This window comes from Camarhynchus parvulus, chromosome 12 (assembly GCF_901933205.1).
Source record: "Camarhynchus parvulus chromosome 12, STF_HiC, whole genome shotgun sequence".
NCBI lineage: Eukaryota > Metazoa > Chordata > Aves > Passeriformes > Thraupidae > Camarhynchus > Camarhynchus parvulus.
Genome location: NC_044582.1, coordinates 11580602 through 11603884, shown reverse-complemented (window position 1 = coordinate 11603884; position 23283 = coordinate 11580602). Strand labels below are relative to the sequence as shown.

At 46.7% G+C, this 23283-nt stretch overlaps 3 protein-coding genes across 7 annotated transcripts in view; 1 reads left to right on the top strand and 2 right to left on the bottom strand.

The window, feature by feature from the left end:
- Positions 1 to 733: 733 nt before the first annotated feature.
- KCTD6 (potassium channel tetramerization domain containing 6) lies at positions 734 to 8616 on the bottom strand. Of its 2 annotated transcripts, XM_030956663.1 has the most exons (4): positions 8503 to 8615; positions 7794 to 7868; positions 3325 to 3433; positions 734 to 2122 (listed from the first exon to the last, which is right to left on the bottom strand). In XM_030956663.1, the coding sequence occupies exons 3-4, from the start codon at positions 3349 to 3351 to the stop codon at positions 1436 to 1438; spliced, it is 714 nt and encodes a 237-aa protein (XP_030812523.1). In that variant the 5' UTR covers positions 3352 to 3433; positions 7794 to 7868; positions 8503 to 8615; the 3' UTR covers positions 734 to 1435. The 2 variants fall into 2 exon arrangements, with proteins under 2 accessions (XP_030812523.1, XP_030812522.1); XM_030956662.1 differs by lacking the exon at positions 7794 to 7868 and having other exon boundaries at positions 8503 to 8616.
- Positions 8617 to 8840: 224 nt separating this feature from the next.
- Positions 8841 to 15053, top strand: PDHB (pyruvate dehydrogenase E1 beta subunit). Its single transcript, XM_030956638.1, has 9 exons — positions 8841 to 9082; positions 9223 to 9330; positions 9402 to 9464; positions 9548 to 9583; positions 9670 to 9955; positions 10675 to 10785; positions 11398 to 11489; positions 13138 to 13279; positions 13579 to 15053. Exons 1-9 carry the CDS (start codon positions 8945 to 8947, stop codon positions 13722 to 13724), a joined length of 1122 nt encoding a protein of 373 aa, XP_030812498.1. The 5' UTR covers positions 8841 to 8944; the 3' UTR covers positions 13725 to 15053.
- PXK (PX domain containing serine/threonine kinase like) overlaps positions 14862 to 23283 on the bottom strand; it is a 33151-nt gene continuing 24729 nt past the window's right edge. Inside the window, exons 17-18 of one of the 4 annotated variants that reach the window (XM_030956634.1) lie at positions 22449 to 22511; positions 14862 to 15886 (exon numbers count right to left, since the gene is read on the bottom strand). In XM_030956634.1, coding sequence (XP_030812494.1) covers positions 15678 to 15886; positions 22449 to 22511 — 272 coding nt within the window. In that variant the 3' untranslated portion in view covers positions 14862 to 15677. Of the gene's footprint in view, positions 15887 to 18638; positions 18883 to 22448; positions 22512 to 23283 lie in introns of those variants that run through there. The other 3 variants (XM_030956635.1, XM_030956636.1, XM_030956637.1) reach the window with 3 other exon arrangements.

Genomic DNA, 23283 nt, shown 5'->3' with positions numbered 1-23283 from the left:
CTCACTGCTGCCTCTTATTACATAAGTCAAAAACCTGCAGTGTATGAACAGGAAGAGACAAAATATGACAGGGAAATACCCCCAAGACAGCCTTTAGAGCCAGATATGGGATGGAAAGCTCCCACCTACTTGGGACAAGAACTTCATGAGAGAACAGGATCCACTCCATGAAACAGATACAAACTCCCTTACTCCCAGCTGCAATCAAGTTAGACCATAACCAGAAATTCTATTAATAACTATGACAAAGGGAACAGGATAAGTAGAAATGTCTGTATGAAATTGAGTAAAGCCAGAGAATTTGAGTGCCTTGACTTGAACATCACTAGAAAAAGCATTTTGCAGTAAGAATTATATATATAAGTCACTACATAAAGTGCTGACAAACCAGGCAACTCTATTAGCAGCTACAAGTACTTAGGCTCTGTGTTCCCTCCATCCCTACCCCTTTAGCCAGTACAAATATTTGCCATCTTTCTATCAATCTAAAGCAGTTTCAGAACACAAGCTTTGTCTATAATGAAGACATTTGAATCAACTGATTAACATAAAAAGGAACAAATTACATCATTAATGGAAGAATCCAGGGCCCTACCAGAGCACCCCAACTACTCTGCAGCACAAAAAACCAGAATTTGGGTGGGAGGTTTTTTGTTTGGTTGGGTTTGGTTTTTTTAAGTATGAGAATTCTAAAAGACAAAAAGAAAATACAAAACAGTATTCTGTATGTCACATTTTTATTAGCTTCTTCTGGCAGGCATTACACTTGGGAATAATATTGCACCAGGCATTAAAAATATGAATTCTACCACAGGGACATTTTGTATTTAGAATCCAATATAAATATTTGTCATGGTATTTCCATGGCTACTGATAATATTTGGTTGCTTGATTTATATGCATAGAAAGAAACAGTTGTCATAACTGTAAGAAACTGTACTTATCAAGTACTTTTAAAGGGTGGGATTTGTTTTCCTAGAATATTACAATACTGTTTATTGATTTAGAAACTAAATTAGTCTACACAATAGCAGCTTCTCCCCAAACTGCATTTTAAAATCTTTTTTGTTTCTTGCTCCCAGTGTCATAGCATTAGATGGATTAGAAACCATTTAAACAAGAGGTAATTTTAGCACTTTGAGTAGAGTCAGAGAATTGTGTTAATGACACAAAATACCCTATTGTACTGATTCTTCGGACTCCTTCTTTCAAACAAAAAGGTGTCTTGACTGAACAGGCACATGCACGGTTTTTTTTTCTGAACTGGACAAAAGAACAGAGCTGCTAGAGAATGAAACTCCTCCAGTCCTCACTGATAAACAATAAATAGTCGTATAAAAAAAGCCCATAGTTGCTTTAGCCAAAATCCAGACTCTCTTGGGTTCACTGTCCAATGAAGTTGCTAATCACTGAAGTGGCTCCTGTGGAGTCAGAATCAGTCATCTGTTTTCCGTGCCAGTCTGCAGAAAGTCCAGTTATGCTCCACTGTGTTTTCATTGGCACGCTCGCTCATGTGGTGGACCCTGGTGTTCCTGATGGTGAAGCCTTGCTTGGTGATGTACTCCATGAGATGGACTCGCAGCGACACTTCCTGGTGGTAATCACACGGCCCAAAGGTGAAGGACACCTGGCAGTCCCTGGTGTCCATCATGTGCTTGTTCCACTTGGTGAAGTGGTTTGAAATGCCTTCCAGCAGTGCATGGACCTTGGTGGTGATGGTGAGCTGCGTGATGATCACAGCCACCGGGTTGGAGTACTTGGAAAGCTTGCGGGTGCTGGACAGCTCCACCACCTCCTCAAAGGTATCCACAGGATACAGCGGCTTGGGGTCATTGAGACACTGAATCAAGGGTTCAATCTGATAGAAGTCTGCTTCCTTCCGGAGCAGGTCAAACTCCTTGAAGTCCAGTGGCAAAGTGAGCTCTGAGGTCCTTAAAAAGTTAAGAACATAACGGAAAAGTGGTCCATCTCTGTCAATAAAGTAATTGCCCTGAGCGTCCCTGGCAGTGGGGAAGTCTCCCCTGAACATGGCCCCGAGCATTGAGTCAGGATATCTCGTTAGAGTTGTGAGGGAGGTCGTATACATGTGTCCACCCACATTTAGCGTGACTGGATCAGTCATCTAGAAAGAGAGAAATTGCAGAGTTTATGAAGCCCCAACAAGAAGATTCGATCACCTTGCTGACACACATGGCAAATATTGCTGGAAAACTGGGGGAATCACACTTCTCCTGTTCAACTTCTAAGGGCTGCTCAAACCTGAACAAATCCAAGCCACCTAGCAACAAGGCACAACTGGCAACTAGACAGGATGATACTTAGCATGCAGAATGCACATTTCCAGAATGCCTTAGAAATCTTAACAACTGAGCTACTGTCGCAGGATCAAGTTTAGCATTCGGGCAGCAAGTTTTTTTTTCCTATTCTACAGATGGGGAAATGAGAACAGAGAAATTTCCTGAAGAACAAGTTAGTCAGAATGAGGCCCAGCAATGTTCCTTACTTTCACAATCTGTCTCTCATTCTAGAACAAAACCAAAACAAAAAGTAAAGAAAAAAATCAGCCAAACAAACGTTAAGCCTCTTTTTATCCCTCAAAAGAGGAAGACAATGCAGGTTTAAACATAGGACCAAGAGCTCACAATCAAAATAATCCAGGCTTTGGCTCAGAGGCTTCATTAAAACAGGCAAGGAGAAAAAGAACTTTCAGCTTTTAACTCTAAAAAGAAATATTTATTAACAAATTAGCATGCTGCATAGAAGTGGGAAGCAGAGCACAAACCAGTCTGCATCAGATTCCAGATAGCACATGAGGAAGCAAGAGAGAAAGGAACATAAATTCCATCTGGCCATCAACTCTAACAACCAGGACTGCAGCCAGCCAGAGAAAAGAGACATATGCATGGCAGCAGAATGAGAAGGGGAGGAAAATAAGATGTGCTTGTCTAGTTTGAGACAAGGTTTACAAGGAAAAATACTTTTCTTGATAAATAAAATGACAAAAGTCCTTTAAAAAATAAGCAGAAAGCATAAACTATTTTCGGCTTTTGTGTTAGGAAAATGGTAACAGTGAGCTCAAGGCATCAGTTCAGTCCTGGCTGATTGTCCCCAGCAAATGTGAACCTGGGCACTCCCCACAAAGTGCACAGGAGGTGTTCAGCACTCCAGGGAAGGTGTGTGAGCTGTTGTAAAGCTGTTCTAACAGGCATAGCTCCCCTTCTCTCATGACTGAAGCTCTGGATCTACAGAAGGCAGATCTGGAAGGATTCTTGCTGCAAGAGCTTGGAAGCCCAGTTGTGGTGCACAGTGCACACTTGCACTCACCATATATCCCCAGTCTCCATTATCCATCTGTTCACGTGCTTGAGCTGTGGTATTCCAAGTTTAACAGAAGGCTGCTGAAAGGATACACAATTCCTCTCCTCTTATCTCCCTGCAGGAAAAAGCACACACAAACACAGAACAAAACATGGCAGACCATCAGGACCTACAAGAACACCAAGGGGAATGCTTTCCAATCAAAGGCAGGCTCTCTGCCAGGAAAGCATTCAGCTACAAAGTCACATTAGCAGGAGAATCTGCAAACCCTCTTCTCCCTCCTTCTCCCATCACATTACCCACAGGACTGCCTCTGGAGCACACATAACCACTCCACCAGTTGCCTGAACATCCCAGTTTTCTTGAATAACAAGCAGTGTGCCTCTGAGGGCAATACATGTTCACAAGCAACCTTTCACCTGGGAAACTGTGAGTACTTTGAAAGACAGATGTCATTTTCCCAATTAAAAAAGTTTATTTAGCCACCTCTGAGGTCACACACGTGATCTGTTAATATTAGTCAACATTCCCATTTCCAGCTCCAGTTTCAAACTACTCAGAAAAATAAATCAAGTATGAAAGTCAGTGAACACTAAGAATAAAAAAACCCTCACTGCAGAATTAATAATTCAGTAGTGGAGAACTGCAACTGATAGCAGGAACATTAATCTACAGACAAAGAGTATGAAAGGACTTCCCAGACACCTACTCTCAAAAGCAATCTCTGTAGGGACAAGCCAGGGGACATCTAACATGCTGTCAACACACTCCAACAAAAGCAATTTGAGAAGAGATTCATGCTGTGACTTCCCAGAAGATGCTGAACTGTTGACTTGCATAACAAGGAGACTGTACCCAGGAGCATAAGGCAAATCCACAGCCAGGCTGTGCAGCTCAAGAAGGGGGAAGTGAATGACCTCAGAGTCCAGTGCTGATTTGCCAAAGGTGGCCTGTCAACCTTGTCAAGCCATGGAAGGACAGGGAAGCCAGTCATCAGCAAGCCTTTATCCCTGCCCAGAGCCTGCCTCTCTGCTAGAACTGCTGAAAATTTAGGTCAGCCTGTTTTAAGTAGGGTAGAGCTTCTCAGCTTTGTTTATTTTTACATCTTAAAAGACCACACAGTTCCCAAGACTTCTGGTCCCATCCTCTTTACTAACAAACTTCAACATACAGCCACCCAGCTAAAGGCAGCACAAAGATTTAGCCAAGCCAGAGCCCCACGTTCCAAAACAACTCAATGTTCACAGTTAATTCCCAACCCAAAAAGATACCTTGCCCTTCTCATTCCTAGGAAATGAGGTGGGTTTCATTCACCACAGAACAAGGCAGCACAGCCCACCTCTCGGTGCCCTGCTGCCCTGCCCAAATCCACAGCCTGGGCAAAACAGTGTCCAGCAGGTCAGGTCCTTGGGACCCAGCAGCACAAGCACAGCCCCAGCTGCATCTCAGGTGGATTAAAGAGTAAAAAACCAAAATCAGTATATGAAAATAGTGAGGTCAGACAACAGAAGACTAAGGAATACTAAGATACAGAACAAGTCATACCAGGATCCTATTTTTACAAATTAGAGACAGAGTATGCCCCAAGAGAGTACATTAAAGCACATCCCCCAGCAGCAGATAAACCTGGAACGCCAGCTCTTTTGCCAACCTCTGTAATTATTTTTTTAAACTGCTGGTTTTGCTGTTTGGTTTTTTGTTTCATTTTGTTTTGGTTTTATTTTGGGGGGGGGGTGGGTTTGGGTTTTTTGTGGGGTTTTTTGTTTGTTTGAGGGAGGTTGTTTGGTTTGGTTTTGGGTTGTTTTTTTTTTTTTGGAATTGTCACTCAAGTACAGTTTGTAAACTTTTAGCAATAGACCAGACTTTTAAATTCTAGCACTTGTAGGTGTTATTCTGGTCAAGTACAAGATGAGAATAACATGCAGATGCATTAAAACCATATGAGACTGGTACAGGTTTCTGATACTCACTTGAAAGTGAAATGATGCAGCCAGCCAGAAACCTCCAGTAATCATGACAGAAGAGATCTGCAGTCTTAATAAAATTAACTGAAATTACACATCCAGAATATTTCAAAGGCAGAGATGTCCATCAGTTATTTTAACTAGGGAATATGATGCTATTTTGGTCAGCATGTAAGTCCAGTACAGATGAATCAAGACTCCATCAGGGAAAGAAAGAGATGACACTGCAAGCCAGTGCAGAAGCATGATTTAATCTTTGATCACAGCACTGCTGTGCAACACCAGAGTGAAAAATTTACAAGAGCAATTATCTGGAACAAACCTAGCCCTCAGCATAGAAGGGGCATGGAGAAATCTCTGTGACCTTTGTGTAAGGACCCAGAACCACAAGGCACACAGAGACCTCCCTGGCAAACCAGTGCTGGAGCCAGATGTACTGCACAAATGGAGATACCAGGAGGCCATCCTAAAATGCCTGAGTGTGATCCCAGCTCTTCACTACTTCCCTCATCAGCCTGGGAGCTCTGAATTTCCAGACAGCTTCACAGGTCAAAGTAGCTTAGTTTGGGTACAACCTGAGCTAAGGACTCACCAACCACATCCCAGCAAGGCTGAGGATGGACACCCTTCATGACATGTGCCCTTTCAATGATGCTTTAAATCCTCTTGAATGGGACACAGTGATCACCAGGGGGTGGGCAGACACTCCATCCATCCCCCAGCACAGGCAGCCTCAAGCCAGCTCTGTCCTTGTGTCACACACCAATGGACTGCACGCAGGGACAAGCTTGCCAGCTACTCCTGTCCAGACAGCAAATTACAGACGACACACAGTCATATCCCAAGGCAGCCTACATTTGATAACCACAAAAGAATATTTAAAGTGAAATTCAGTCAGACAAATTGCTGACACAGTTCAGCCAAACAGGATGTCCCTCTCTGGTGTGAGCAGAAGTGCACGGACGGTGTCAAACCACAGTCCTGCTGTGGTGACACTGCTCTGCCTGCAGGGAGGGCACACACAGCAGTGACACGGTCACTGGGGCTCGTGCCACAGCCCAGCACAGCCAGAACTGGAATGGCACAGTGAGAAGCAAGAAAAGCACTCAGGTCATCACTTTATACTCGACACACCAAACTGGATACCTGCATTTATAAAATGCTCGCTCTTATTTCATATGTTATGACTCAGAGGATTACAGGGCTGTTTATCAGCAGCACTGCTGCAACAGGTAGTGCCACTAACTCCAGCAGGGCTTCTCCCAGAACACAGCTGCAAACCAGTTTGCAAGCTGAAATTCAAAGAAAGCATTTAAGAGTCAGATGAATGTCTGCACCTGTGAAAACACACACAGACACAGACACACACACTCAGGCCAGGCCAGGGATGCCAGCAGCCCTGCCAGGCATTCCCACTGCTGGCACTACAGGCTACCACCACTCCTGGAGAGAGCCCTGCAATGGTGCAACATGCAGTTACTCAAAGGAGGAGCAGAAATAGACCAAGCCGTTGAAAGTCAAGAGGCACAGACCACCTGATTTGCTCTGAATGTTCCCCACCTAGTTTTCCAAATAAGAATTAAGGGATTTACTTGTTACTTTTGATTCCTACATCAATAGAGAGATGAAGGAACTCTAGCAGTGGCAACTTAAAAGTGAAAAAGAGCAAGGTAAGACTCTGACATACACTTGGCATTTCAGCTACTCACCCCCTTTGTGAGCTCCCTGCCTCTCACACTTAAGATCTCACAAGATGAGAAGGAACTCCATCCACCAGCACAGTTGTGCTGTAGAGGGACAACCTCTCTCTCCCAGCCAGTCAGAATATTTGAAAGGCAAGTTCTTACTGCAAATTATTGGTGACTCACCTGAACTGACAAACACTGAGCAGCACCAGTGCTGACTGTTCTCCACCAAACTACAGTGAGCTGATGGTCTGCAGAGCACCCCTGAGTTCCAGCTCTGTGCCACCCTAACCAGGGGAGTGAGGAGGAGAAGGAGGAGTGTTCTCAAAACAAGCTTTTACCAAATCTTCTGGCAGATCAGCTTCACTAAAGAAAGCACCTACCGCCTTCTACACATATCAAGTTTATCATGACTAATGCAGTTTATTAGAAGTTAACTTAGCTCTTGCTTTTCTTGGGTTGTTTTTTACTAATACTCAGTCTTTACCTCAGGCAGGATGGAAAAACGCTCACACTAGCCACTCAACATTTTCACTCCTTTATGTTTAATTGCTTCACTATAAATTCCAAGCTCCTAAAGTTTCCATCCCTTCCCCAAGGAGCTCTATGACATCCTGTTTTAACTCCTAATTCCAAACCTTTATTTCAATTGCTTCTTGTTGGAAGAGCCCACATCCCAGTACGACTTTGGCCCTCCTATAAGAGACCCAAAGGAGGACTCTAAAATCCAGCCTGGTCCTGCTGAAGCAACCCAGGGCACTCAGGATTCCAGGACCTGTGATAATAATTGGGGTTTATCCATGTACTTTGCTTCTGTGATATTTACCAGTGTTTTTCCTTTGAGGAAACATGTCTCTGAACAGTTTTGGCGGCGGGCAGGTGTCAGAAACACGGAGCATCCCTGCACACAGATGGGGCTTAGTACACACACCGACCAAGGAGTGACAGCAACACGGGACAGAAATCCCCCCGGAAAGCCCAGAGTGGGGTCCAGAGCTTCGGCAGGAGCCGTGAAGTGCCCGTTTCCATCCCAGAAGAGCCAACGAGATCGCGGCAAAAGAATTCTCCCCCGGATCACCGTGATTCAGCAAAGATGCTGGGGATTAACCCTTCTGCCTCTCTCCCCGCAAGTGACCCGCGAGCCCACGGCCGGACCCCCACCCCAGAACAGAGTCCCAGCTCTCCTCCTCTCCCCGCGGGGAAGCAGGACCCGCTCCCCTCCCGGTCCGCAGCAAAGCCCCGGGTCCCGGAGCCTCCCTGCCAGGGCTCACCGCCGGCACCGCGGCTCCCACCGGGCATCCGCGCCCGACCGGGAACGGGACCCGTAACACCGGTCCCATCCCCACGCGAACTCGGGGCCTCCGCCCCCAATGCCCGGCCGGGCACGGCCCCGGGAGCCCGGCACCGGCACCTGCCCCGCTCCCGCTCCCGCCGTGACGCGCTGCCCTCCGCGGCCGCGGCCCCCGCCCGCACCGCCCCCGAGCCGGGGCAGCCCCGGGCCCGGCCCCGCGCCCCCCGCCCGCCCCGGCACTCACGGGCGCAGCTCTCGGCGCTGAGGCGGAGCCCGGCGGCAGCAGCGGCGGGGACGGTGCCCGAGCCCGGAGCGAAGCCGCCGGCGCGGGCGGGGACGGCGCGGGGGAGTGTCCCGGCGGGCCCCGCCCCGGCGGTCGGTGACGGGGCGGGGCGGACGGGCGCGGCCGGGACGGGCGCGGCCGGGACGCGCGTTCCCGCCGCCCAGGGGCCGCCCGGCTGTTCCGGCCCGTCCCCGCGGGCGCGTCCCCCGCGGGCTGCGCGGGCCCGGCCGGGGCGTTCGGGCGCGCGCCACGCGCGGCCCCGCGGGGTCCCCGCACGGCCCCGGTGCCGGAAGTGGCGCAAGAAGGCCGCGCGCTCCTCGCCGCCGCCCGCGCGCCGCGGAACTCTCGCGAGAGCGGCGGAGAGGCGGGGCCAGGCGGCCCAGGGCGAGAGGACACGGGCAAGATGGCGGCGGCTGCGGCGACCCTGCGGCACCTGGCGCTGGGCGCCCGCCTCGCCCCGCACAGCAGCGGCGCCCGGGCCCGGCTCCAGCGGCTCCAGCAGCGCAGGGGCCTCCGCCTGTCCGCGCCCGCCGCCATACAGGTAGCGGGGAGGGCTGCCCCCTCAGGGAAGGGTCCGGCCCCGGGGCGGGTGGGCGGTGAGGTGACTTGGGCGCTGGGCTGAGGTGACTCCGGCGTATGAGGAGCAGGTCCCCGCTCAGCCCGCCCGCCGCTGTCTCGCAGGTGACGGTGCGGGACGCGCTGAACCAGGCGCTGGATGAGGAGCTGGAGCGGGACGAGCGTGTCTTCCTGCTGGGCGAGGAGGTGGCACAGTACGATGGCGCCTACAAGGTATGTGGGAGACGGTGGCGGCCCGGGAAGGGGCTTCAGGCGGGCCCTGACTCCTTTCTCCTACGCTGCAGATCTCCAGAGGTCTCTGGAAGAAGTACGGGGACAAAAGGGTGATCGACACCCCGATATCCGAGGTGAGGCTGCCTTCTCTCCTACCCTGGTGATCCCTCCATCAGCTGCTCCCTGGTTCTTATCCCTTGGTTTCCCTCTCTTTCAGATGGGCTTTACAGGAATCGCTGTCGGTGCTGCTATGGTTTGTACATTTGCATTCCTCTACTTCTAGTTTTAAAAATTAAACCGTTTTTATGTCAAAAACCCACATTTCAATTCATTTAATAGGCAGGGTTGAGACCAGTGTGTGAATTCATGACGTTCAACTTCTCGATGCAAGCGATCGATCAGGTGATCAACTCTGCCGCCAAGACCTGTTACATGTCTGCCGGCTCCATCCCCGTGCCCATCGTGTTCCGCGGCCCCAACGGCGCCTCGGCGGGCGTGGCCGCCCAGCACTCGCAGTGCTTCGCTGCCTGGTACGGCCACTGCCCCGGCCTCAAGGTCGTCAGCCCCTGGAGCTCCGAGGATGCCAAAGGGCTGCTGAAAGCATCCATCCGGGATGATAATCCAGGTGGGCACGAGCAGGTCATAGCAATACCTGGCACTCAGTCCTAAGGAATGGCTGGTTTTACCCACGAAACAAAGATTGGTTAAACCCTGAAGCACTCAAGGTTGGCTTACTGCAGTTTCAGGGTATGTAAAAAGACACAGAGGGATTCGTGCTTTCCCTAACAATGCTAACAGTAGACTGATTTTATGCTGCTGCCAGGTGCACAGTTTTAGTACTAGTTTGGTATCAACCAGGAAACCTGGGAGTATTTACAAATCTATCATAAAGGGGTTAAAACGGGTGAAGATGAGTTAGGAGAATTATTATATTACATTATATTCCTGCATTTATAGTGCCTATGTAACTCAATTTTACAGATCATGAAATTCAAATTATAAATTCAGAATGTCCTTATTCAAGAGCAGGGCAACCTTTGACTTTATTTTTTCACAAACAGTAATTAAAAATATGGGACCTTTCTAAAACTAGTGATTGTACTGTCATGTACCAAAAGTAAAATGGCTCACCTCATTTCAGAGTAGTTGTAGAAGTTTTTAAAATAATTCATTATTGAAGGAAAAACTTATATTTACTTTTTTTTTTTTTAATTCTTTCTGCAAGCAGTCCTCACTCCCTTGTTGCCTGGGTGGGTTTGCTGTCTTGAGCTGCAGGACTGTTAATGGTCAGTGCAGGCCTGTGCCTGCAGCTGTACACACTAATCCAAGTATGTTTCCTTCTAGTTGTGGTGCTGGAAAGTGAATTACTCTACGGTGTTCCCTTTGAAATGTCTGAACAGGCACAGTCAAAGGAATTTGTTATTCCCATTGGGAAAGCAAAAATAGAAAAGCAAGGTAAGGTGAGAATGCATTTGTTTCCTTATTAATTGACATGCTTGGCGCCTTTTCTTAACCTCTCATCTATTCAGGGTACAGAAAAGTATTTCAAATATTAAGTATTCAAATGTTCTTTTATCCAGTGTTGTGGTTTCATGTTCTGTTGCCCTTACAAGGAAATATTACCTGATTGTCCATATCTCAGCTTAAACTATACCCTTCTAAAGGATTCCAATAAGGGATTTGTTCTGTAGTACAGATTGGGTAGGTGATGGCTGAAACAATTCTTTCCTCACCCAAGTATGTGGTTTTGGTCAAAAATGCAAAAAGAGATCACTGTAGTGTTTCTGCCCACTTTTTCATAATTTACCTCTGAATTATATGAATATTTGAATAGGATAATCTGAAAACTCTATTAAATACCTCTTCAGCTAGCTGAATTCAAGGGCAAAATTTGTGTCTTAACATGGTCCTTTATCTCTTCATACTATGTCTGGGCTCAGTATTTCAAATAAATCTAAGAACCTAAAATTTACAAGTGAATCCTAATGCTACCTTGAAAGGAACCTGAGGTCTAGGAAAAAGCTTTAAATCTCAAGAAGTTTTTTCTAACTCTTGTTTCTGTTCTAGGAACTCATGTTACATTAGTGGCACACTCAAGACCTGTTGGCCATTGTTTGGAAGCAGCTGCTGTACTTTCTAAAGAAGGTGTAGAGTGTGAGGTGAGTGGAGTTTGGGTTACTTCTGTCATTCCCTGAAGTGGGGGGGAAAAAGTAGCATCTACTTGTTCAAGTTCTGCAAAACTTCAGTGTATTACCTACAACAGTCTTAATACTTGCAAGTGCCCTAACAGCATGTGCTGTTCATGTTTCTGAGTTAGAAATTAGTAATGAAGTCTTGTCTTTGGATTCAGAACAGCTGGAAGTGCTGAGGGGCTCTGTACCCAAGCAATGGTAGCTCACGGGCTCAGGGCTCAGCTCACGGGCTCAGGGCTCAGCTCACGGGCTCAGGGCTCAGCTCACGGGCTCAGGGCTCAGCTCACGGGCTCAGGGCACAGCTCACAGGCTCAGGGCACAGGCTCACAGGCTCAGGGCACAGCTCACGGGCTCAGGCTCAGCTCACGGGCTCAGGGCACAGCTCACGGGCTCAGGGCACAGGCTCACGGGCTCAGGGCACAGGCTCACAGGCTCAGGGCACAGGCTCACAGGCTCAGGGCACAGGCTCACAGGCTCAGGGCACAGGCTCACAGGCTCAGGGCACAGCTCACAGGCACAGCTCATGGGCTCAGGGCACAGCTCACGGGCTCAGGGCACAGCTCGGGCACAGGCACAGCTCACAGGCTCAGGGCGCACAGGCACAGGCTCACAGGCACAGCTCACGGGCTCAGGGCACAGCTCATGGGCTCAGGGCACAGGCTCACAGGCTCAGGGCTCAGCTCACAGGCACAGCTCATGGGCTCAGGGCACAGCTCACGGGCTCAGGGCACAGCTCACGGGCTCAGGGCACAGGGCTCAGCTCACGGGCTCAGGGCTCAGCTCACAGGCTCAGGGCACAGCTCACGGGCTCAGGGCACAGCTCACAGGCTCAGGGCACAGCTCACAGGCTCAGGGCACAGCTCACAGGCTCAGGGCTCAGCTCACAGGCACAGCTCACGGGCTCAGGGCTCAGCTCACGGGCTCAGGGCACAGCTCACGGGCTCAGGGCACAGCTCACAGGCTCAGGGCACAGGCTCACAGGCTCAGGGCACAGGCTCACGGGCTCAGGGCACAGCTCACGGGCTCAGGGCACAGCTCACGGGCTCAGGGCACAGGCTCACAGGCTCAGGGCACAGGCTCACAGGCTCAGGGCACAGGCTCACAGGCTCAGGGCACAGGCTCAGGGCTCAGCTCACAGGCACAGCTCACGGGCTCAGGGCACAGCTCACAGGCTCAGGGCACAGGCTCACAGGCTCAGGGCACAGCTCACAGGCTCAGGCACAGGCTCACGGGCTCAGGGCACAGCTCACAGGCCAGCTCCGGGCTCAGGGCTCAGCTCACGGGCTCAGGGCTCCGGGCTCACGGCTCAGCTCACAGGCACAGCTCACAGGCTCAGGGCACAGCTCACAGGCACAGCTCACAGGCTCAGGGCTCAGCTCACAGGCTCAGGGCTCAGCTCACAGGCTCAGCTCTCAGGCTCAGGGCACAGCTCACGGGCTCAGGGCGCGGGCTCAGGGCGCAGCTCACGGGCTCAGGGCGCAGCTCACGGGCTCAGGGCACAGCTCACGGGCTCAGCTCACGGGCTCAGGGCTCAGCTCTCAGGCTCAGGGCACAGCTCACAGGCTCAGCTCTCAGGCTCAGGGCACAGCCAGGCTCACACTCTGCCTTTCCCCAGGTCATAAACCTGCGAACCATTCGACCGATGGACATGGAGACGGTGGAAGCCAGCGTGGCCAAGACAAACCATCTGGTCACTGTAGAAGGAGGTTGGCCCCAGTTTGGAGTAGGAGCTGAAATCTGTGCCAGGATCATGGAAGGTACTGAGTTTCACAGCACACTGATCTCATTCCCTACTCTAAATCCTGATTATTCTTGATGAAGCCAGGCAAAAGCAGTTAGAGGTTACATCAGAGGAATGGAGCTGTCTTACTCTGGAGATTTTCACAGGGTGGGTGACCAAACCCCAGAGTTCATAAACACAAACAAGCCAGAACACTGCTTTCTGGAATATTAGAGCTACAGGAACAAAATTGTTTATTTAAATAGAGTAAAATTCAGAAATTGAATCAAGATGAAAGCATACTACTTGGCAACCTCACACTGTCTTCTGTTTCAGGACCTGCCTTTAACTACCTGGATGCTCCAGCTGTGCGTGTCACTGGTGCTGATGTCCCCATGCCTTATGCAAAAATCTTAGAGGATAACAGCATACCTCAAGTGAAGGATATAGTATTTGCAGTGAAAAAAACTTTGAATATATAAGTTGTAAATAGATGTTTTAAAATCCTAATCTACAAGGCATTCTTGGTGTTGGGCATGTTGTATGCATAATTTCCGTTGTATAAGCTCCATAATCTTTTGTACAGTGGGGAAAGTATAGTGACCTCCCAAAATATTTATATGGGGTTACCCCCCCAAGCCACACTTTCTGTCTGCAACCATGTGGTTATGCTTGTTTGTTCAACAGTACAGCTGGGTCAGTGCTGCTGTTTGTGGAGAAACCCTGTTGTAAACTCAGCATGAGGGAAAAATCCTCTGGTTTTGCTTGGCTTGTAAGTACCAGAGGAGCTGTGTTGAACCTGCTGCAGCAGTGATTGAGTGCAGAGCTGCAGAGAGCAGGAGCAGGCCTTGAATGCTGTACAGCTGCAGGAGCCTGTGGTTGCAAGGCTCATTAAAGAGCAATGATCAGGCTGATCACTGAAGCCCAGCCCTCAGTGCAGCAGTTCACTGCAGCTCTGAGCAGAGGCTGTGGCAGCCTGGGGCTGGGTTAAGAGATGGTGCTGTGTCTGCTTTGAAGAGCACTCTGCACATGCAGAAAGGCTTCTGTACAAGAGCTCAAATAAAGATCCTGAACCTTTCCACTATGTGATGGGAAACAATACCTAATTTTTCCTTACTAGCTGCCACATGAGAGTGATTAAAAAAATGCCCAGATGCTTTGCTTTTACTATTCAAGTTTTTTGTGGTTTCTTTTTTTTTTTAACTCCTCACCTGGGCTGACAACAGCACACCCTTACTATAGGTCTTGCAGTGCAAAATGAGTTATTCAGCTGCACTGAGCCTAAGCAGCAGGTGTGTGCAGTGTGTATGAAGAGCTGGGACACATTCAGAGCAGCCTTTGGAGATGCCAGGGAGCTCTGCCAGGCTTCTCTCAGCAGCTCCTGGTCCAGAGGGAAAGCTGCTTGGAGGGGTCTGTGCAGCAGGGGCTGCTCTGCCCCTCGGGTAAATGGGGGGAGACGATCTTCTGTAAGCAGGCAGAAGAGCTTGGGTCTTGTTTCTGCAGAGCCAGGAATACTCCCCAGGGTATTTCCTTTAGCAGAGGTGCTGCTCAGTTCTTGGGAGGTCTGGCTTGGAGGTTGAATCCCACTGGAACATACCCACCACACGCTGCTGAAGGAATTCCATTAACATTTTAATAAAAATGAATATCACAGGTTACATGAAACTTTGTACAGACAATCTCTGCATAGTAACAAACACTGATGTACTTGAATTTTAAAAAATGGATTATCTATAATCCTTTAAAGTGCAATTTGTTTAAGGTTTTAAATCAAAAAGGATCTTGCAATAAAGTTTAAATGATAGAATTAACTTGAAGTAACTTTTCATTTAATTAAATCAACAATAACATCCCAGTGCCCTATAACCTCTCACTTCAACTGCTTCCTCATTTAAAAACACTTTCTCCTAGAGTTGAAGGTAGGATGTCCATTTAAACAAGCTTCATGAGACAGCATTTTAACTCCACCAGCAAAACATGGTGGGAATAAGATTTAATTCTCCAGTTCCCTCACCTGTGCAGTATGTTTTAAGGGCTGGATTATGTAAAACAAAGTGTTGACTCCATGCAGCAAGAATTGAGTTACAAGTGCATGAAAAGAGTTGAAAAACTGAGCAGACTAAAACTACATTCCTGTAATTTGAAAAAATGGGGTGGAATGGAGCTAGGAAAAATGCATTAATTTACCATCATCATGGTCATTCCTATTTTCAGATTTTTTATTCAGCTGTACAGGAGTTGCTGTACCCCTGAAGCTGTAGCTGGAGAACACAGTTCCTGCAGCCAAGTAAAGACCAGAGTACTCATCCCAGCAGGGCAGAGCAGCTCGGGCAGGGCAGTGCTGAAACCAGGGAGAGGGGAGCTGCAGCTGCTGCATGCTGGTGGGGCAGCACAGGAGGGGGAGAGGGAATTGAATCCTGGAGTGACCGGTGGCCTCAGCTGATCCTGGGAGCGCTGTAGTCGCACGTCTGTATTTTCTTCAGAGTTCCTTTCTGGAAGTTTTGGATGGAGCTGAGCAGGGCTCCTCGGCTGGCGCTGACCTCGGGCCGGGCCGGGGGCACCTCCGTGCTCACCTCTGAGCCCGGGGGCGGAGCTGCTGGTGGCAGGGGCGGCGGGGGTGGGGCTGGGGGTATGGACGATGCTCCTAAGGAGTTGGGGAGAGAAGATGGAGTTTGGTTATGCCAGGCATGTCCTGCCCCAGAGGCTGCGTGGCTGGACTTGGTCAGTCCTGCACTAGTCCCATCATCCCTTGAATGCCAGTGAGTGTGAAGAACAGAACAGATGGAAAATGCCAAAGTGATCAAATCACTCTATCTGCAGGTGAGATGTCATGGCATCTGAGATACCTCTGAAATGAAGCCTGAAGGGCCTCAGGACTCAGATGCAAAACATGACTCCTGTGTGATCTTGCACCAAGGAAAATAGAGATCACTGAACAGGACTTCCCAGGTTCAGCTTCTCCTGCTTGTCCCTAGTGAGGCAGTTTGTTCTGTGGGACATGAACAGTACGAAAGACTGGAAGCAAATTTTACTACCTGTTCTTACTTACATAACTCACTTTACAATCCTGTGAATGAAGAACCACATCACTGTAGTATCTGTCATGACCATTTTGCTTGGCCAGATTATACCTCATTTTTAGAGTACTAACTGCAGATAGAGTTTCTGGAAGTGTTTACACTTCCAAAGTTCTGTTTGACTTACTCCAAATATGTTGTAACACATAGTTGTTTTGACAGACTGAATGAATCACATCACTGTCACACACATCTCCAGCCTGCCTCTCCTGTTCCCAACTTTGTACTCTGTCCCTTGCTCTCTCTGCCAGCCACATCCACTTTCTGCTTCTCAACCAACCTCAGCCTGCACGTCCTGACTCCCTGGGAAGCCAGAGCCCACAGCGGAATGTGCAGCTGCTCCAGCAGTGAGAGCCTGCAGGGAGCTGTTTCCTGGCAGTTCAGATCCAGGCAAGTGGCCTCCCTCATTCACACAGCACTCTCCCAAGCACCCTGATCTTGTGCAGCTCTGCTGCTGCACATCATCACTGCTACACCAGTCAAATAACAATGGACCATCTCATCTCATGTTCTGGAAGGAGTAGATAAAGATTAATATCCTGGCACTGCTCAGCAGTGAGTTTGAACTCTATCATCTAGATCATGAGTTATGCCATAGGAAGACTGAAGAGACAAATGGCACCTATTAACACTTGCTTCCAGTAGCTCTGACCTATAAGGAGGAATATACTGGTAAGTGCAAGAACTGTGATACTGGGCAAGGAAAACAACATTAAGGCAACCGAGAGACTCTTTTTCCTAAGGTGAACAAATATCAAGTAGAAGTGAGCAAATATCAAGTAATTATGTAACATTACGCCACTCAGACTCAAAAGGGATTTGATGAAGGATAAAGCTCAACTACAGAAAAAAAGCAGACAAAAGTTCTCTGTGCTGCATTTGTCTGTCAATTCCTCATCAACAATTGTTTTCAGGCTAACAACTAACAGTAAAAACAGAACTGCTGTTATTAAAACAAGCAGTTATACTAGATGAAAGAAATAATTCAAAACTCCTTCATTTTCTATCTGTACCAGTCTTTGAAGAAAGACTTTTCCCATATAAGAGCAAGCTCAAAATGCAGAGTATTCACATAAAGCATCCAATTTTGGCAGTGTACATTAATACGTGCTGTGACTGTAGCACTTCCAGCTCTTCAGGAGAAATTCTCATTGGCACAAAAGCCTTCTGTGAAAACAAAGCATTGAAGTACCCATTAAGCTCATCTTCACTCTCTTCCCTTCCAGAGGAAATACTCAAGTCCTAACAGAAACACCAGAGATCAACTGAAACAATTCAACCTGCCTGTTGCATGTGAATCAACTGCTTTCTAAGGTAACTAAAACTTCACACAATGGCAGCACACACTGAAATAAATTACATACTGGGGCCTTCTAACTTATACAAATCTGCTTTTTACACTTGCCAAAGATGTACATCAATTTACTATTAGAAATACTGACAAAACATTCCCAGTATTAGAGTCCTGTTTGTCTTGTGGATGGATGCCAGGAAAGAAAAACTTGGCACTTGTCCAAAGGAAGAACAAGACCAAAGGCAGTCCAAGCAGCCATTTAGTGGTTGAAGTGGTCAGAGCAGGACTGGTGCACCAACCTACCTCCAAACAGATCATGCAAACTGCTGTGAAACACCAAGAGCAGCTCATCACAAAAGAAGTGCATCAAAGAGATGCAAGAACTGCAGAGAACAAAGACAAGATTTTTGTCTGGAATTGCAAGGTGTGGCTGAAAGAGACTATGCAAGTAGTTCTACAAGATGCAATAGGGAATGATCACAAAAGCAGTGGCCAGGGAATACAAATACAGTGGTAACGTGTGAAAGAAGGCACATGTTTGACACGCAGAGGGCAAAAGAGACACAAAATGCTTGGATTACTAAGTATTAGTAGGCCAAGATTCCATATGCTATCTTCAAATTTTAGTCTCGTTATTTTACAAGAGTAGAAAAGACAGGGAAGTAAGGGCAGAGATCACCTTTCTTCCTGGAAAATTGTTAAATTCCTCAGGACTCACTATTATTGAAATTGAGCTGTAGTTGAACTCTTGGGAAACTGCTAACAGAGAATTACAGCTTACACTTGAGCTCTGCTGTGAGACATAAATACACTCAGGGTTCAGAATGGCATCTGACAAGCTATGAGCATTACATACTGAACCTGTCAATTAAGAAATCTTCAAAAATCCTCATATCCATTCACTTCAGTTAGGTAATCGACACCAAGTTGTCCTTCCCTTCTTGACACGAGTGGCGCAAAAGAAATCTCAGTTCACACACACGCATTCATACACATTTACATCTACAGATGAAATTGTTCTGCCCTACAGTGAAATCTTGTCCTGTATTTACTAGAAAAAACATTTGAAGCAAGTGCTTAGCTATCACTAGGCCCTTCAAATACATATGTTGAAGGACGTTGCCTGCAAACACACATTTTATTCATTCATGCAGTTGTAAGAATAAAACACTCAAACAAGAACTTACCAAGGGTTTTTACAGGGACATTTTTGTTAAAAGAGTGTGTTAAAAGGAATAGGAAGTAAATCAGATGCTGTAAACTTGATGCCTGAATTGAAACAAAAACTTAATTATGAATTTAAAGTGACAGCAATTGTGTAAACAGCATTAAAAACTTGGCTGAGAATGGGATGTGAACAAAGAAAATAATTTTAGTGATAGTTTTTAAAGATGCTGTATTTCATTAAAATAATCTGTAAGAACATTCAGATTTTTTTTCTTCTATTCCCTCCCAATACTAAGCAACTTCAAGATTTGCATCCAACTTTCCCATTCAGAAACAGAGCATCTTTAAAGAGATAAATCAGCATTAGCTTACTTTTCCGAAAATTCACGTTCAAAATGATGCATGCTCTATTGAAGACAGCAGAGAAAGAGAAAGGACACAAGTTAATCATCCAGTTCTCGTGTCAAAGTAAGAAAAACAGACACTGTTAGCTGAAAAGTTAGTACAGAAGTCAATACATTCTTACTCACTGACAAATATGAGGACAGCAGATTGACTATTTCATATTACATTTACAATACTTCACTCAATTCTGAAAAACAAACAACAATTTTCCATGCTCTAAGCATTATTATACTTGATCAACAAATACAACATCCATGCTTTCAGTTGCACATGCCATAATTCAAGCTCTACAGGATTAAAGTGCATTTAGAGAGATTTAGAAAGAAATCTGCAGGAAGATTAGCCACAGAAGACAAAATCCATTCAGTTCAAGAAACTCTTCTGCTGTATCAACACCTGTATTCACACTTGTGGTCAGAGACACCCAGGAAAAGCACTTCCTAAAGCATTCCACCTGTTTTACAGGAAGGTGAGGGGCAGGAAAGATGCACCATAAGGGTGTCAATGAAACACATGTCATACTGAAGGATTCAGAACAACTGGCACAGAAAAAGATTGTTAAGTACAATTCTTGCACTATTCCTGCAGGGCAGTCCAGAGAAGCAAAAGTGACACCCTCCAAATTTTTCTCTATTGAAAGAGATCTTGCTGTATCGTACAGGATAATTTGATTTAGAAAATATTTAGTGGAATTTTAAATAACCCATACCACACTGTTCTGCAGCCCTTCTGATCCTAGCCACTGCTCACAGCCACAAAGAAAATTAACAGATTTTCACAGCATCTGAAGCAAAGAATTGTGGGGGAAAAAAAGAACCACACCAGGAGAATGTCAGAAACACAGGATGTTACATTAGAGTCACTTGCATGATCTAACAATGTATTTCAAATGTTCTTTAGCCAAGTACCTGCAACACCACCAGCCCAAAACATTCTCACCAGTGAGAACAGCCCATGAGAGCCAACATCTCCAGAGGCACCTTTCCCCTCATGCTCTCAGTCCTGCAGCTGCAGCTGCCATCACACAGCGGAAGCCAGCCATGGTTTTATTCCTCACTCTGGTTTCCATCGACTCTCCCAAGCTCTCTGCTGCAAGCCAAGCCTCACAAAGCCTTTGTTTAGAGACAAAGAACCTCTCAACACACGAGAACCCCCTGCAGGAGGTTCCTTCCCCAGGGCATGCCAGCCTGGAGCCCTTCCCCTTTGGTCAGTGTCTCTCTCTTCACACACCACACCATGCATGAATAGTTACAGGCCAGGACGGGAGCAACAGCAACAGCTTCTCCTGAGGGCACTTCTCCTCATCAGCCTTAGTTCTGCTGTGGTATTGTATCAACAGGATGCTTTGAGAGGCCCCAGTTCCAACACAGCCATACCAAACCAGACAGACAGACAGACTGAAAGCCTCAATGCCTTTTTGAGAATCATCTCACCACACTGACACCCACGAGCAGTTTTGGTACAGAGGTAAATATCCTTAGTAAGTACAAGGAAATCAGAAGAGAGAAATGCAAGCTACAGATGCATCACTTGTCACAAACAGAGTCCTACCACTGGACCAGTGTGTCTTTCCTCAAGGCAGTAAAAGCAGACTTAGAACAGCTAAAGCTACATCACTGCTGGTGAAAAAAACCCTCTAGTTTTCTCTCAGAATTAATATCTGACATTTCTTCTAGGAATTCTACTCACAAGAGCATTCCTGAAAACGTGACACTTGGCTTTACACCTCATAAACAGCACCAAGCCATCAGCTCACTAAAGAAGTCCCAGTGTGAGGACAGGCAGGGCCACCAGCACCTTGTCACACAGGGCTGATCCCCACAAGTCATCAGGAGCACACTGGCACAAGATGACCAACAAACACACTGTGACAATATGCTCTGAACTGAGACAAGTTTCGAGCACAAACCTCAGCCTTTGATCCACATCTGCACATAAATCTACATTTCATGCTTAAAACTTGAAAAAGCTTTCAACCAAGTTCCAAGAGATCCAAGTCAGAACATAACTAAACAGTAGTTTTATACAGAAAAAAATGCTTTCTAAACATCTGTCCATTTTGGAACCATGTTTCAGCTACTTCCTTGTGGAAGTCCTGGCAGAACTGGCAACAAATTCTCCAGCTCACAGTCAGTGCACCAGAGAACAGCAGTGTTACTCTGCAACACAGTAACAGTCATCACCTTGCTTAGGCTGACTGGGAGAAGTCAGTTCCTACAACACACACTTCCCATGCCCTCAACTTGAAGGAGAAATTACTAATTTGAATTTCAGCATGACTGATTTGAATTACATCACACAGACTGCAGTGTCCTTTGAAAGACTATCCACAGCAAAGACAAATTTGATTGCATTGCTTTGGTTAATGAGTTGTGCTGTGGAGAAAGGTCCTGGGACTAGAAATCCTATGGCAGGAGTCACCATAAAAAATGGCAATGCCATGGGCTGCTTCCCCTCTGGAAATGTACTCTGTTAACATCTTTTGTTATTAATATTGGCCAGTGCTCCTCTTCCAGTCTTTCAGACTGAAGAATATGCACTACTGCTCAATATTCAGATTTGTAATTAAACTTTCAGACCATTTCTATTGCCCACTCAAGCAGATTCTTCACCACTTCCCACCCCTGTCTTAAACATTAGCAAAACTCTCTGCACAGCCACCCAGCAAACTGAAAAACAGAACTGGCAAAAATAATAAAGATACTATTTTTAACTTAAATCAGTCTTGTTTCTAGATTTGTTTCTACAAACTCTACTGGGTTATCAATGGAGTGTAGCAGAACTGAGGAGATTTATGAAGCTTAAGCCACCGAATTTGTCACACCTAAAATTCCTGAAAATAAATCACAGCAGTACAGGAATAAAAAGAACAAAGAAACAAGGGATGAACAAGCAGTATTTCAGAGTCAGCAGACCATGAACACCAGAACAAATGCATACTGCAACATGAGGCCCAGAAAATGCCTGGAAAGTTGCAATGTGGGCAGGCCTGGAGTAACACAGACTTCAAAGCAAGCAGGTCCACCCTGGGTAAATCATATCATGTGTATCTCAGAAAGGTTCTAGTTACAAAAGGGGTCTCTGTGACCCTCAAAAGAGAGCACAAGCCCAAAGTCAGGCTGCCACAAGGTAACTGACATCTGGTGTTCCATCCCTGAAAACCATCTCCTGATTATCCTTGGGAATAACACCACCACTGAGGGGCAGAGGGGAGTAAAAAACAACATAAAAAAGATAAAAACTGTAATGATTGTTGAACATACCTGCTGTGGAGGGCGGAGTGGGGGATGATGGAGATGTTAAAGGGGAACTGGCCCCAGAGCCTGCTGAATAAAACAACAGTCAAGTAACTACAGCTGTGACACGGCAGTTCAACACAGACAAGACAGATTGCTGGGAGCAGGCCAACTTTATTGACTGAAAATCCAATCCTGCTTCCACATCTTGGGAAATGCATCCATCCATAGGAACAGTGGCTTTACAAGCCCCAAAGGCATAGGAAATGCACTCAGCATTTCTCAGTGGGAAACACTTCTGCTGCTTAGGCTGTTGGATACAGCATACAAATTCTGTTCACCTTAAGAGCTGTGCCAATGCATGGGTGGCACCCCATCTCCCCTAAGAGATGATTTTCAGTCAGTGCTGTACTCCACAACAAGCTGCCTTTGGACACACTTTAGCCAAGCAAATCAACTCTGGTAATCTGTTTGTTCCATAGTACCAACCACACCTTTTAACTAAAGGAAAATTTGTCAAAGGCTCTGTTGTTTTAAAATTTGGCACTGAAGCAGCAGTTTAAGACATAATTTTCTCATTCATCTTAACACCTTACTATGTAACACAGATCACCAGAGAGTCTCCCTGAAGACTGCATTATTTAATGGCCCAAGTAATGGATGTTGTTGTTATTCAACTCAATTATCAAACAGAATGAAGAGACTGATCATTTTTTTGAGGAATGGGGCACAGAAAAGAGGAGGCATTATTTTAAATTTGGCAACTGAAAATATAACATCAACAATATTTTTAGGACCTCCATTTAGTTATTATTAAATACCCAAAACAGTGGTAGCAGACTTTGTAAAGTGTTGGTAATCC